Source organism: Anticarsia gemmatalis, chromosome 1, assembly GCF_050436995.1.
Source record: "Anticarsia gemmatalis isolate Benzon Research Colony breed Stoneville strain chromosome 1, ilAntGemm2 primary, whole genome shotgun sequence".
NCBI lineage: Eukaryota > Metazoa > Arthropoda > Insecta > Lepidoptera > Erebidae > Anticarsia > Anticarsia gemmatalis.
In genome coordinates, this window is record NC_134745.1 from 3825566 (window position 1) to 3839213 (window position 13648).

General features: G+C 33.8%; 1 protein-coding gene across 5 annotated transcripts in view; it reads left to right on the forward strand.

The window, feature by feature from the left end:
- Positions 1 to 13648, forward strand: part of LOC142972232 (myocyte-specific enhancer factor 2-like) — a 66658-nt gene that overhangs the window by 42383 nt on the left and 10627 nt on the right. For all 5 annotated transcript variants that reach the window (XM_076113135.1, XM_076113146.1, XM_076113156.1 and 2 more), the window contains exons 2-4: positions 10862 to 11011; positions 12184 to 12321; positions 13341 to 13406. In XM_076113135.1, the coding sequence (XP_075969250.1) occupies positions 10958 to 11011; positions 12184 to 12321; positions 13341 to 13406 (258 nt within the window). In that variant the 5' untranslated portion in view covers positions 10862 to 10957. The remainder of the gene's footprint in view (positions 1 to 10861; positions 11012 to 12183; positions 12322 to 13340; positions 13407 to 13648) is intronic.

Here is a 13648-nt window from a genome sequence, read left to right on the forward strand (position 1 = left end):
TGAGTTATGAAACCATAATTATCTTACTAATTAGTTCACAAAGTCAACCTAAAAACATACGAGAGTAATTTTTCTGTTGTTATAAAAGAAAACTCAATGTAATTCCAAAATAAAATGTAAAACCGAAAAATACTTCCACATCATTAGTACACAGTACAATCGTTATCGACTTCTGTCTTCGGCAATTAATGATTAATTTCTACCTAATAGTCGTACAGCCGTTCATTAACAAATAAAACATTCATTTTATAACGACTTCCGAGTGCCACTAAACACAAGTTACACTTGCAAATTGCGCTCTATCGCTTGCTAAACGCCCAATTATTCGACTTTACACCTTCGCAAATGTTCTACATACTGCTACATTTTCTCACACAATTCATTACTTGAAAAGGTATTTTTTTCCTCCTCAACACCAAATTCCTGTGTTTGTTTAAGAGGGGAATGTCCTAATGAATTGCAAGAAATTCATCGTAATTTGATAATATTTATGAGTCAGTCTAACTTGCGGTTTTATTCAGTGTACTCAATTTTAACAAAGGGACATGTAACTTTACGTGTTCTCTTAATTACACTATAGTCAAGGTGCAATTTATGAAGTTTTATTTTATTATAAATAAATCTGGCCAGTTACGTGTTCAAATAATGATTTTTATTCCAGAAATATTTTTCCAATTGATGAAACGGAAAATATAACTTTTAGTAAAAAATACAGTACATTTTTTGACATGAAATTCGCAAGCAAAATGTCTGTTTTACATAAAACACGCGCGTCGGCTTAAAAAACAAACACGATAGGTAAAGGATCGATGTCATGAAAAATAGTGGCGCGGAAAGCTTCGAGGTCGGATAAATCTCATTTTCGCATAATGTCATCATCGGATATCCGTTGCTACCAATTAACGATCCAGGACTTACACGTGCCGCCTCACACATACACTCGCACACATTCCCGACTGTGTGTATGTGTGTGTTCACGTGTGCGTGGGAGAGTACCACCCTTTCAGTGCATCGCCCACCTGCGGTTATGAGCGGGTTTGAAATTCAATCAAATAATGGACACCTATTTTGGATGCTTTTAATCTACTATCGCATGGGTAGATAATTATTGTGATTAAAAATATTTTAAAATCAACATTGTTTTGTAGCATTGTCGTCAGTATCAAGTCGAGCTGACTAGTAAGATATGATAAAACATTTAAGTATTTTTAAATCAAAAGCAAATTTTCGAAGCGAAATTAAGTTTCATAGTAGATTAATTACAAAAACCAACATCTCAACAGTGAAATCTGAAGGTCCATTAACAATGAATCCGTTTCAATCTCAAATAATCTTAGCGTAATCAAATTAGCTTAGAATGCCGAATAACCGGCCGGAGGAATGATTGAACACACCCACGCTTCGATATTGTTTGTCAAAACAAACAAACAGATAGTGATTGAGTTTCCATTGCGATAGATTTTATGTACATTAGGATTCTGGACATAATATTGGAGTGGGTGTCTGCCTCATTCCTGTGCGCCACCCACGCAAGGTCGCCGAGGGTGGGGCAAAACAGGTGTCGTGGTGACTTTTATGTCGGAATTGCAGATTGAATTTAACGTGATTTGTTTTGAATATGCTTTAATTGTCAATAGTAGAGCCCTAGGAAAACCAAAGTAGTGTAAATACGGGCAACATATTGGTATTTTTTATTAAACTTAATTACGCGCAGTTTGTAATTAAACTACTGCAGCTGAATATCAATACAATTTTTTTTACAAAGGAATGAAATTAAATATCTCTCTGCGTTTTCTCTGCAATACATTTCCCAAATAAATATACTTTCACGTAACTCAATATTGCAGTTCAATAAATAACCGAAGCGTCTTTACGCTAAATTCACATTTCCCACTAATTGCCTTTTTTCTAACAAATTATTGAAGAACTCTTCTAGTGCACTTGACCGAGGAAATTGATACCTATTTGTATTGATTCTAGCTACGAACATCCCTATTAAGGTCCACGAGGCGCGTTGCCATGGTAACAAGTGTGCCGGCGTTATTGCATCCGGGAGCTTCCGCGAAGAGAAATCAATTTAATGGACTCTCCATTACCTGTAGAGCTCAACGTTTTTATTACTTTATTAAATACTGATACATTGATACAATTATTTGTTAGAGACGGTAAATAAAAGGGCATTAGAGATAGAAAATGTCGCATAAGTGTAAATGAAACTAAAGAATTGTTGGCATAATATCGTTACGACTCTACTCTCAGAATCAGAGGATTGGCAGATTTACACACCGTTGTTATTATAATTTGGTAATACTAAGCAATATAACAACAGTATTCATTCGATCCGAAAACCAACATTCAAATGAGAACTATAACTAAAATGAGAATTGATTAACAATAAAATTGGGCTGAAATTGCTAGTAGTGTTGACACAACCCTATATCGATAACCACAGCCAGTTCCAGCCAATAACATACTGAAACAAAAAGGTATTGTCCCTTTAAATACTAATACAATTTAGATCCGTTTGTTTATTATTGTAATACACGAACATATTGAGATATTTGGGCCGTATGTTGACCTAGAGGTTAAGAGGATTGCGGTGAATTTCACTGGAATTGGGAAATACGGGGAAAATAGGTTATAGACTTGTTAAACTAGATACACGTGGATGCCGTTCTAGGCTGTTATATTTATGAGGAATTAGTCTAAAGTACTGCGAAATGGTGCTCAAACGTCAAAGCTTACGTTTAGCTAGTGAAGTGGATCATTAGACTACTCTCATGTTGAGAGTAGAGTCAAGTTATGGCATAAATATGTTAGTTAAGGTGTATATGTTGACATTTGATGTGGTACATGATTAAACAATAGAGTCTGTTTCGAAACAAAAGGAAGCATTTATCAACAAACGAAATATCGAAACACGTAAACATTAATCAGAATTCGTAAAGAACAATGTGTTAAAATTTGAGCAGAGGTTCAAAATTTGCAAATAAAATGAAAACAAGCAAGCCTATGTTGACAGTACAATTGTTAAGGCTGTCAAAACATTTGATAGACAGCGATGATGATTTATGCAAATTGTTTAGAACTGGTGATATGAATACCTGCTTCTGTTTATTTTGTAGGAACGGAATAGAGAGGTTAAATTTTATGTAATGTAAACTTATAGTTATTAAGTAATGAGTATGGTTTGAACTTCATTCATATTATGACAAAACTGCTTTACTTCAGCATTACTTATCTTTTAATCGTCTGTAATTTCAGATCAATTCACATAACCAACTTCAAGGTTAGCAAATATTACATAACCCAAGCTTAAATAAAATATCGCTACAAAAACTTTTAATCTTACCAAAAATAAACTAAAAACACGCGTCAACTTTCAAAAAATCTCATTTCAGTTCTGTCAAACAGTACACCTACAATCAAAAGCCTTTGAAATATCCAGAGCTATACTCTACATTATTGCGTAGATAGAGCGCGTGTGGGCGTAGAGCCTGGAAACCGCGCGCCCACGCCTCGTTCCTTGACTACCGACTTTTTCATTGCTCTACTCTCTAACCGTTCATAGAGCGTGTAGAAAATTATATTTTAGAACACTTTATTTTTTATAGCTACAAAATTGATTTAAAAAATTCTAGTTGGTTTTTCATTCTCGTGTGCCAGTATGACGTATTGGAAAACGTCGTCTAGTAACAAAAAAATATAATTTCAATTAAAGCTGCTACTCATGATATCTGAACAATAATAACATAATTATGTTTCCTTCGTACTATAGACAAGCGTAAAACTAATACCAAAATTTAAAGAAATAGGCTAGGTCGTATAATCGGAAAAGCTTACAAAAACGACTATAGGGTTTACAATAATACGACATAAGTACTTTCTCATTTCTACAGTACATTAAGATTTAGTAATATCACTTAGAGAGTAACACAGCTGATGTAATATTAAAAGGTAAAACGTGTAAACGTGTATACTTGTTTTCAAATTACTTTAAGACCACAATTTGTACAAGTTATTAACGTAATTATCATAATAATCAAACGTTATCTCCGTGTATATCTCAGTTCCTTGACGGAATATTAAGTAGCTAAGTTCTTAAGGTTTTAAGTGTGAAACATCGTAATTTGCACTTTTAAATACGTTATGTAAATCTACATAAATAAATAAATAAACAAAATGAATCGCCTAATGTGTTGCTAAGCCCTAAAATCGAAAACAGCTCGGCAAATAAGGCACAATTTTGAAAAAAAATGTCCAGTATAGGTAAGATTTTAATTAAAAGAAATACAGACAAAATCTTCACTTTCATGTTTCTAAGATAATTAATTTACAAACATAGAACTATGTATCTAATGTATTAAATAGATTTGTTCTTAGAACTACATTATTATCCCGGAATTAGAGGCCACGACCACTCAAGCATTTTATTCTTCACACACACTCCATTGGTGCACAGAGCTGAGTCAAATGAAGTGAGAGTTTATACATTGTACCTACATTTATGTTAATGATTTGAATAACTTTGCTGAATGTTTTAGTAAATAAGTATTTTAATTTGATTGATAACATTCAAAAATCAACATAATAACATAGGTAAGAGGATAATGACAAAAATATTAATACAGAAATATTATCAGCACAACCATTAATTAAATTATCAAATCGTAATAAAAACCTTGTCAATTCTATAAGAATGATTCCATAGTATATGTACGTCGCTGTATAAAACGAAGCACTCTTAATTTGCTCTGAACATTTTCCCCCCGTGTATTTTACCTTGCGAGATAATTCGTCCATTAATCTATGCTCGAGGCTTTCCTTTTTGAGTGTTGCGTTAAAGATATTCTCAGTTATTTACCTCTGAAGCCCACAGTTCACGGCTTTACGCTTATGTTAACCTTTTAAGAAAAAAACTTAATGAGCCGTGAGAAAAAAGGGAAGACTGCGTCGTCGTTAAGCTTTGGCTTCACTTAAATTTGCATATACTCACTTCCAGTTCATTTAATTAAAGTAAATAATGTTGAGGTCATTTTGTTTATAAAATAACAACTTTTCTTCAGTGGTTTACTGATTTTTGTGGCGTTTCTTGATTTGTTTAGGGATTAGATCAAATGATATGAATGAAAAAGTTTAAGTAATTTCAAAAATATTTATTCAAATAACAAAGTTATTTCGTTATATAGATAACGAGATTCAAATTGCTTTTGTAGTTAGTCACGGTCATTTCTTCAAAAGTTTTAACAGAAAGACACAATAGTAACAGGTGCACTTTTAGTCAGTTAAATTCGAAAGAGATTTATACGGATTGATCTCACACTAAATTTAATCGCAGTTATCAAAAAAAACTACTGAAGCTGTATTTCATTTATCCTCATCACCTGTGAAAGCGAAACCGATAATTAGACCATACGATAATCACCCGTAGCGGGAACGTGATAATGCATGATTAGACGCAAGTGCCGCGTAACAAGCCACCTATAAACACAGTGACCTGACACCCGCTTACCCGCTCCACCCCACACGACCCCCTGCAAACACCCTTTGACCTACACACGGGCAATGCCAGTAAAATGCACACACACTCACACTAACACGACGGACACACACCTACACGCCGCTAATGCGTGTCCCAACGCACACATACGTAAGAAAGGGGAAACTGGGCAAACATGACACCGTGAACTATATTTCACGCACACACAAACACTTATGCACCAACTCACGTAGACTGGATCGGAATTTGCGGCATCACGAGCAATAAAATCTTTCTCTTGGCAACAGAAAAATGGCGGAATTAAACGTTGACATTTTAATTTAGGCATTTCAAGTCCTAATCGCGAAGCGTCAAAACGAAAACATTTCGCTTACACTTTTAATTGGTTCGAAAGAAAATATTTCAGGCAATAAATTCGAGTTTACGAGCTTAAATAGACGTCATTTATTTTCAACGGCCGTATCGTTATATTTGTTAAAAATATGAGTTATTTGATAGCAACAGACTTTTGTGAGTTTAATGATCAAATATATGTATATGAAATAAAATTATGTTTGGTAACATACTGTTTGCTATGTAAATAGGTACTCATATAAAGTTATGGTAGAAATTAAAAATGTTAAATGTCACGACGTAAAAGCTTGAGAATTATACATTGAAAATTATTATAATGTGGTGCAATTTACGTGTAACGTAATGAATTATGAAATTAGGTCGCATAAAAAACAACCTAGAACTTACTCACGTAAACAATGCTTTATATCACGCACTGCTGGAAGCTAAGGGGACTAGGGGTACTCTTAGGGTCTGTACACTCTGATATTAAATGTAAAGTTAACTACATAAAAGCACTGCGCTGATTCATAAAAGAAGCAACTGCGGAGTCTATAGAAACTAGTGTTTCCTTTTATATGTCACTTTATAATTAGAGTTCATTCAGTAAAGAAATAATCTAGAAAGAGAAACAAGACTCTAAAAGTTCACTAATCGACTGCAATCGTATTAAAAAACTTAAGATTTATTCGTGTGAAATCGTTTGGGTAACTTTAACACATGTTTCATTTTAATTCGCAATGAAAGGTAATAGTAATATTTTACTCCCTTCAAACGACATGTAATTAAATTGACTAGCGTAGAGTTATTGTTCTTAGGTGTGTATCATGAAACCTTGCAAGAAACATACGCCCTTTGCCTGACTGACGTACAACACCCGCCCTTGCGTGTTTGCTATGGGCCCCCAATAAATTATGTTATATCGGTATGTTCTTTTACTCTTATGAGGTAAATAGAAAATGAAATATGGCGGTGTTGCACTTAGTGCACATATATTATAACAATAACATATAAAGTATATTTCTCTAGACTTAGGACAGAACTAATGCAGCAATTGTCTTAAATTGAAGAACGTAAGTGACGGAATATGCACTTGTAGAATTCCAGGACACAAAACCGAGCTAAATTGCTATATTATTAAATTAGCGTTGAGCCCAGCCTAGAACAGGCAAGTATCACCTATAATCTAATATCTAATATTATCAAACAATATTGTAAGTTATACAAAATATGACTTGCTCAACAAACCGTCGGCATTTCTAATAAAATTGCTGGATCATAACTCCGAAGACATTAGTTGTCAGTTCAGGTTTGTCAACCACACTTAGGTCAGCGGTTTCGACCTTCAAGACAACAATATGGAAATACGTGATTATATTATTACGGTTACACCGAATAACCGTGTGAGAATAATTCTTACTTCTTTGATAATATCTGAATTTACGGCAATGCGGCTTTTACTCACAAGTTGTCTAATTAGCTAATTGTAAGCTGCAGTTTTTCATTTTCATTTTACTCTTTCTATCAGTCATGTGTCAGTATTTTTCCATTACATATTTCATGGTCTTGACACGATACGATAACATCGCTTCTAGCATTGCACCAAGTGTCGTAGACTTGGTTTCCACATAGAGTATGTGTTTGTATGATCGACAAATAGTTGTAATATGTTCAGTGGCACGATTCTTTCCATTAGTGACTATGAACAACCGGTTAGCTATTAGTGCCTCTAGCGGGCGCCGTAGCAACTATTTTTGCGGTTCATTATAAATGTCAAAATCTATACACTCGATAATGCCGACTGTAGGAAATCGCGCTACAGATCTTTAAAAAGTCATTTATTTTGGTTACTGCTTAGAGAGTTTTAAATTATTAAACGGGAATATAAAACAGGTCAAATTGAATTTTTATTCCTGGTTAACCAGACTGTTTAATAATGCCTAATTAGCCCACCTGCCTAGTGACTCCTAGATAATTTTGTTTATTTGTCCTTTTTGTTCATTAAACCTCGTATAATTAACTCCTACGTATGCGTCGCCGTTACTAACCCAGGGATCATTATTAACAACAAAAGCGTACAAAAGTTTATGTGTTTCTATGAATATTGGAAGCGATATGATGGATGCCCTCACCCACGTGTCATAGATACGTGTATCATTAGTTTTCGTATCAACACTCAAGTTGATTTGTTCGACTTTTTTCCCTCTTGTAATTAAGCTACCACTAGTCTTACTTTGTAATGATACTTGGTGGTATTTAACCCATTTTTCTAGTGAGCGGCTCGTATCTTCTAATGGATTCAATCGTGCTATATTTTTCATCTTGAAAGTGTGTGAGTTTAGTACCCACAAATATGTTTGAAAAATGAGAACTGCCAGAGTTTGCATCAAAACTTTACCCGTAGGATATAATTTGTACCGGTTTCTTGAAAAATAGTGGCATCTTTGCGGTTTATTTGCGCCAAATATTACATTTTCTTTTTCTTGCAAGCGAATATTTTAATTTTCAAATGAAACCCTGATACAATTATTCGCGTTTCATCTTCCTATTAAACTCAAATTACCCAATTCATGTCTTTTATACGGCCTCCTTTGTTAACATTATTGGTATCTCATAATTGAGCGTTTATAATTTATCGGAAAAAGTCTTAGCTGGGATTTAAATTGTTAAATTACATTTTACTTGAAACATTTTTTTTCCACGGCTCTGATCTACATACAAACGTACATAAAAAAAATATCAGCAGTTAACAAAGTGAAACACAGAAACATTAAAGTTACTATAAGCGCGCACAAGACGCCAGGTCACAGAGATTTGCATAATGACCCTATCAGCCCACATGACCCCGTTTTTTGCCTAACACTGTGCTGTTACCATTGGTAATCAACGTTTTCCTGTTACCAACACAGTGTCTGTTATAATCTCGTGTTACGACCACTTTCTCGCGTGTTGATACACTGTGTTTTGTGTTTTCATTTGTGTGTCTTCTACTGTGTTCTCGCATAATTCAAAAGTGAGAATGAAGTTGCCAGTTTGAAACCGAAACTCTAGTAGCGTATGAATTAGCGTTTAAAATTTGATTCGTTCTTTGAACTTTTGTATGAAGAAGCCTCACAATTGGGAATGTGCCAATTATTTTTTATAACATAAAACGCCTACTTTGTTTAGTCGGTATTGTTTGTAGACTCGCATGAATAATGTATGCCATCGATACCAATTCTTTGAATGAAAAAAATATACTGTGTATTTATTTAAACAATGTTCTATCCAGAGTTATCACTGAGTCTAAATTTGTCAATCTGTTGTAATCAACGATTAAATTTTACGCTAATTAGTACCCGTACAAATTTTTCCTTCCCTATTTTTTTATTTCAATGGAATATCATTGAACGATAATAATATAAATTATTTTATCAAGATTATTCATTAAAAAATGTGGTGTTATATTTACACTAGCTGACCAGCGCAACTTCGCTTGCGTCACATAAAATTTTTCCCTGTTTTTGTATCATTTTTCACTGGTACTCTGCTATTGGTCGTAGCGTGATGATATATAGCCTATAACCTTCCTCGATAAATGGACTATCTAACACTGACATAATTTTTCAAATCGGACCAGTAGTTCCTGAGATTATCGCGTTCAAACAAACAAACAAACAAACTCTTCAGCTTTATAATATTAGTATAGATAATATTAGTATAGATAATATTAGTATAGATATTAGTATAGATTAGGTAAAAAAATTGCAAAAATCGACCACTCTTGTGTCAGATGTAAAATACACAGAGACACAGAAAAGCAGAGGTTAATCGTTTGAAAACCAGATTCAGGTTTATCTAACACATAATATTGTTATATTGGTAGAAATTCAAACCGTTTTGGAGTGCGTTTTATTAAAGCGTCTGTAAACGTGGTGACGTCATCACTGTCAACATTATCGCCTAACTGTTAGGCACGTATGTGTAAAGTATGTACGATGTCCGGTCAGTCTGCAACTGTCCTCGCAAAAGCTTTATTATTCTTACTTTGTACGTTTAATTCGTTATCTTCTTTAGTTATTTTATTTCTTTCATTTGTAACTTTTTTATGAAGTATTTTGACATTTATTGGAATTCTTAAAAGGAGTGATAAAAGTAACTGGATAAAACTAATAGTTTATTCCAGTTATTTCTAACTCTAGCTTCAAAACTGGAAATAGATTCGATAACTGTTTCTACTATGATGATAGATAGATATTTATTAAAATTACTACCTAAGTGATTTGATTTAAAAAATACCTGAGTATATAAAGTAGAATATTCTGATAAAAAAGTAACTATAAATTCTATTTTATTTATAGTACTAATAAAAGTATAAAGAGAAAAGAGACACTATGTATAAGGGGTAGGTCTAACAAATCCTGTATCTCCAATGCAATCTCAAAGATAGATTCAGTGTATTTATCAATGTATAGTAAAACAGGCTTGAAGCAGTTTGTTTCAACTAAACCTATTAGGCTCAAGAAGTTTACCAGATTTAATCTTACCTATATTTCCTACTTGGAAACTTCGCACGACAGAGGTAGTACTTCGGAACTAATTTGTTGGCGATGCGCAGTACTATATAACAAAGTAATATATTGCGTTGTTGGACTCACTTCTAAGAAACTCAAGAAAGAGTTATTGCTTAAGAGAATTTGAGGGCATTGATACTATTAATTTGATTGACTACTTCAAATACATCCGAAATTATAATCGTTTATGTAATAAATGTGTGCGTAAATTACGTCATTTCATCTGTCACCGGCCTTGCTTCGGCTATGGTCACAATCACGACCATGGCTCCATGGTACTCGATGACGAGAGCTTTTAACCTTAATCGATCAATACTAACATGTTTAGCTCTTATTCCTTCAACAATACAGATTATAATTCCAAAACATTTGTATGATTTATAGAATTGTCGTTTACTTAAGAAATGTGTTTGTGGGCGTTTCTGAACTGAACTTTATTGTTTATGTTTTAAAGTTTGTTTTCTTTTGTTTATAGGTAGCAGCTGTTGACGTCCGCAGTAGCAGCCAGCCCACAGGCAACTCTTTTTCTCGCCCCCCGCTCCCCGCATCCCCTTCCAAGATTGCTGCCACCATGGGTCGGAAGAAAATACAAATATCCCGGATTACGGACGAACGGAATCGGCAGGTCAGTATAATTAAACAATAAATCATATTTTACCTACAACATAGGTCAGTACCTACGCAATTTTCTCCGAAATAAAAAAGAAATATAAAACAAAACTAAAATGGGATTCCACTTTTATAAGATATGAGGTAAAATTTAGAATGACGTATAATACTTTTTACTACGAACTGACCAATACCCAGACAGACTTATTCATTGTTATTGGGAATTTTTACATTTCAAGGAATTTACTGGACAAAAACGGGCGCTTCCTGGTACAGTTAAATCAGAGTTTTTTAAATGAATACTTCAACATACAATACGAACTAAATCAAATCAACAACATTTGATAATACGTTATTGATACATACATAATATTGGAGGCTGTTAGAGTGAAATGACCTTACCATGAGGCATGACCTAACAGATGCGGCCTATCAACACTCCCACTGCAAAACATTATCGCGACGGGACAACGACCGCTCCCGCTTGTAATTTATTAATTATACGATTACACTGTATATCAACCTTGTCCACTTTATTATGACCCTACAAAGTACTCTTCACTCTCCCCTCTCACAAACTACGTTTCTAATTACGAGAGGGCATGGAAGCTCTTCCAATCTGGTCTAGTAATAGCAGTAGCAGACATGTAAAATTAAAATTGCGAAGGTCAATTTGCTTTCGGCGGTTCTAACTTCCTTTGTTCTTTAATAGCAATGGTAATAGGAATCATATACGTTCAGATGTATCGTACCAAAACAAAAGAATTTACCAGAACAAGTATCGATTTTTTAGCTATTAAGGAAAATTACAAATGAACCGCAGATGATGTGTACACAATAGTGCATTATTTAATGGTCTGTAAGTTTTAAGCGTATGAGCGAGTGACACATAATGTTGATGAGTTCCAGTAATAATTATTTGATTCCGTCCGTGACCCAATAAAATGCTTTTGTTTTCATTTTACCAATATCTAAATGACAATACAGATACATACTTAATGGTATACTCGGCGTTCAGTAGGAAAATTGAACTACTTAAAAATTCTATAATTGCTTTATAAACTTTGATATTTTGGCCTGTAATTATAACAAGAATTGTATTACTATTTTTCGGTACAAGTGGAATAGAAAGCGTATTAATTGAATATTTATTTTGTTTTATAGAATTATTTTGTTTGTTTTTTTCAGGTGACTTTCAACAAGCGCAAATTCGGTGTAATGAAGAAAGCTTACGAGCTCAGCGTACTGTGCGACTGCGAGATTGCTCTTATCATCTTCAGCTCTAACAACAAACTCTACCAATATGCCAGCACTGATATGGACAAGGTTAGTACCACCAGCTATTTCAACATTATCTTTAGTCCCATCTTCTTATATTACTCACGTCTATTTAATTCTGATGTCTATTTTTTCTAAGTCTGTATTTATATTTTATGTTCCCTAATTGCACTTCATTATCTTACATTAGAATCACTTTAATTTATATTCTCTCACAATATCATTTCTTTACACGCTGTGTGTTAATTATGTATGTTAATCCTCAAGAGCTTCCGTGATGTCGGGTTTTTTCTATAAAGATATGAAATAATTTAGAAAATTGTGTACTTTATTCATAATTATATTTATTTCGCCTACACTGGTTATTCATCGTCAACCGTCTAACAGGCCTCACTCATAACACTAAGCTTTATATTATAATGAAACCCAACGCAATAACAACTCGGTGTAGCCATTTGCATATTTTTTATCGTTTATTCAAAGCCAACATTGGCTGAATAAACCACCCATAAAGATCACGTGGTCCAAATGATCTGTCGTTACTTGTAATTTTGTGTTTAACGTAATTTAAGGTCAAGGGAAACACATAAAAGCCGTGTAAAATGCAAATCGATTCGATCCATACGAGACGCATGTTTCTGAAATAACATTTTTGCATACAAAGTTCAGTTGTACTTGCGCATACATTTATATCGCATGCAGTAGTGTCCTTATTTCCTTTTATATACATACGTGTATTGGCTTTTACATTTATCTTTGACACATTAACGTACTCATCTTCCGTTGTTGTAAATTATTCATGAATAATAAATTCCACATTTTCATTGCAGATATTGACCGTTTATCACCTCGATAGACTTAAATTGCAATTTATTAAATCAGCGCCATATTACTTTTATTATGTCTTTGTTTTATGAAGTGTGATATAATTCACGTTTGCTATCTTTTGGTATTTTTATTATTCCAATGAAAACAAAACAAGTGAAGCAAAAATAATATCATAGCCTGAGGTAGTGAATGTGTTGATGTAATTATGAATAATAATGTATTGGTTATTTTGATTGCAGGTTCTTTTGAAATACACGGAATACAACGAGCCACATGAGTCGCTGACCAACCGCAACATCATCGAGGTACATTAAGTACGGCGTCATCTGTGTGCCCGTGATCGCAATGCAATGTCCATGCAAAATTGACTTATCCCATTAACCGCGTGCTTTGTACTTACACACAATACCTAATGCATACATTTGTTACTAAAACAAACCTAGAGAACGAGACACCACTAGATTATAGATGTAGAGCTCGTTCTAAAGAACCTTGTGTAAACGATATCACAACGATTATACACATAACATAGACAAACACGACCAAT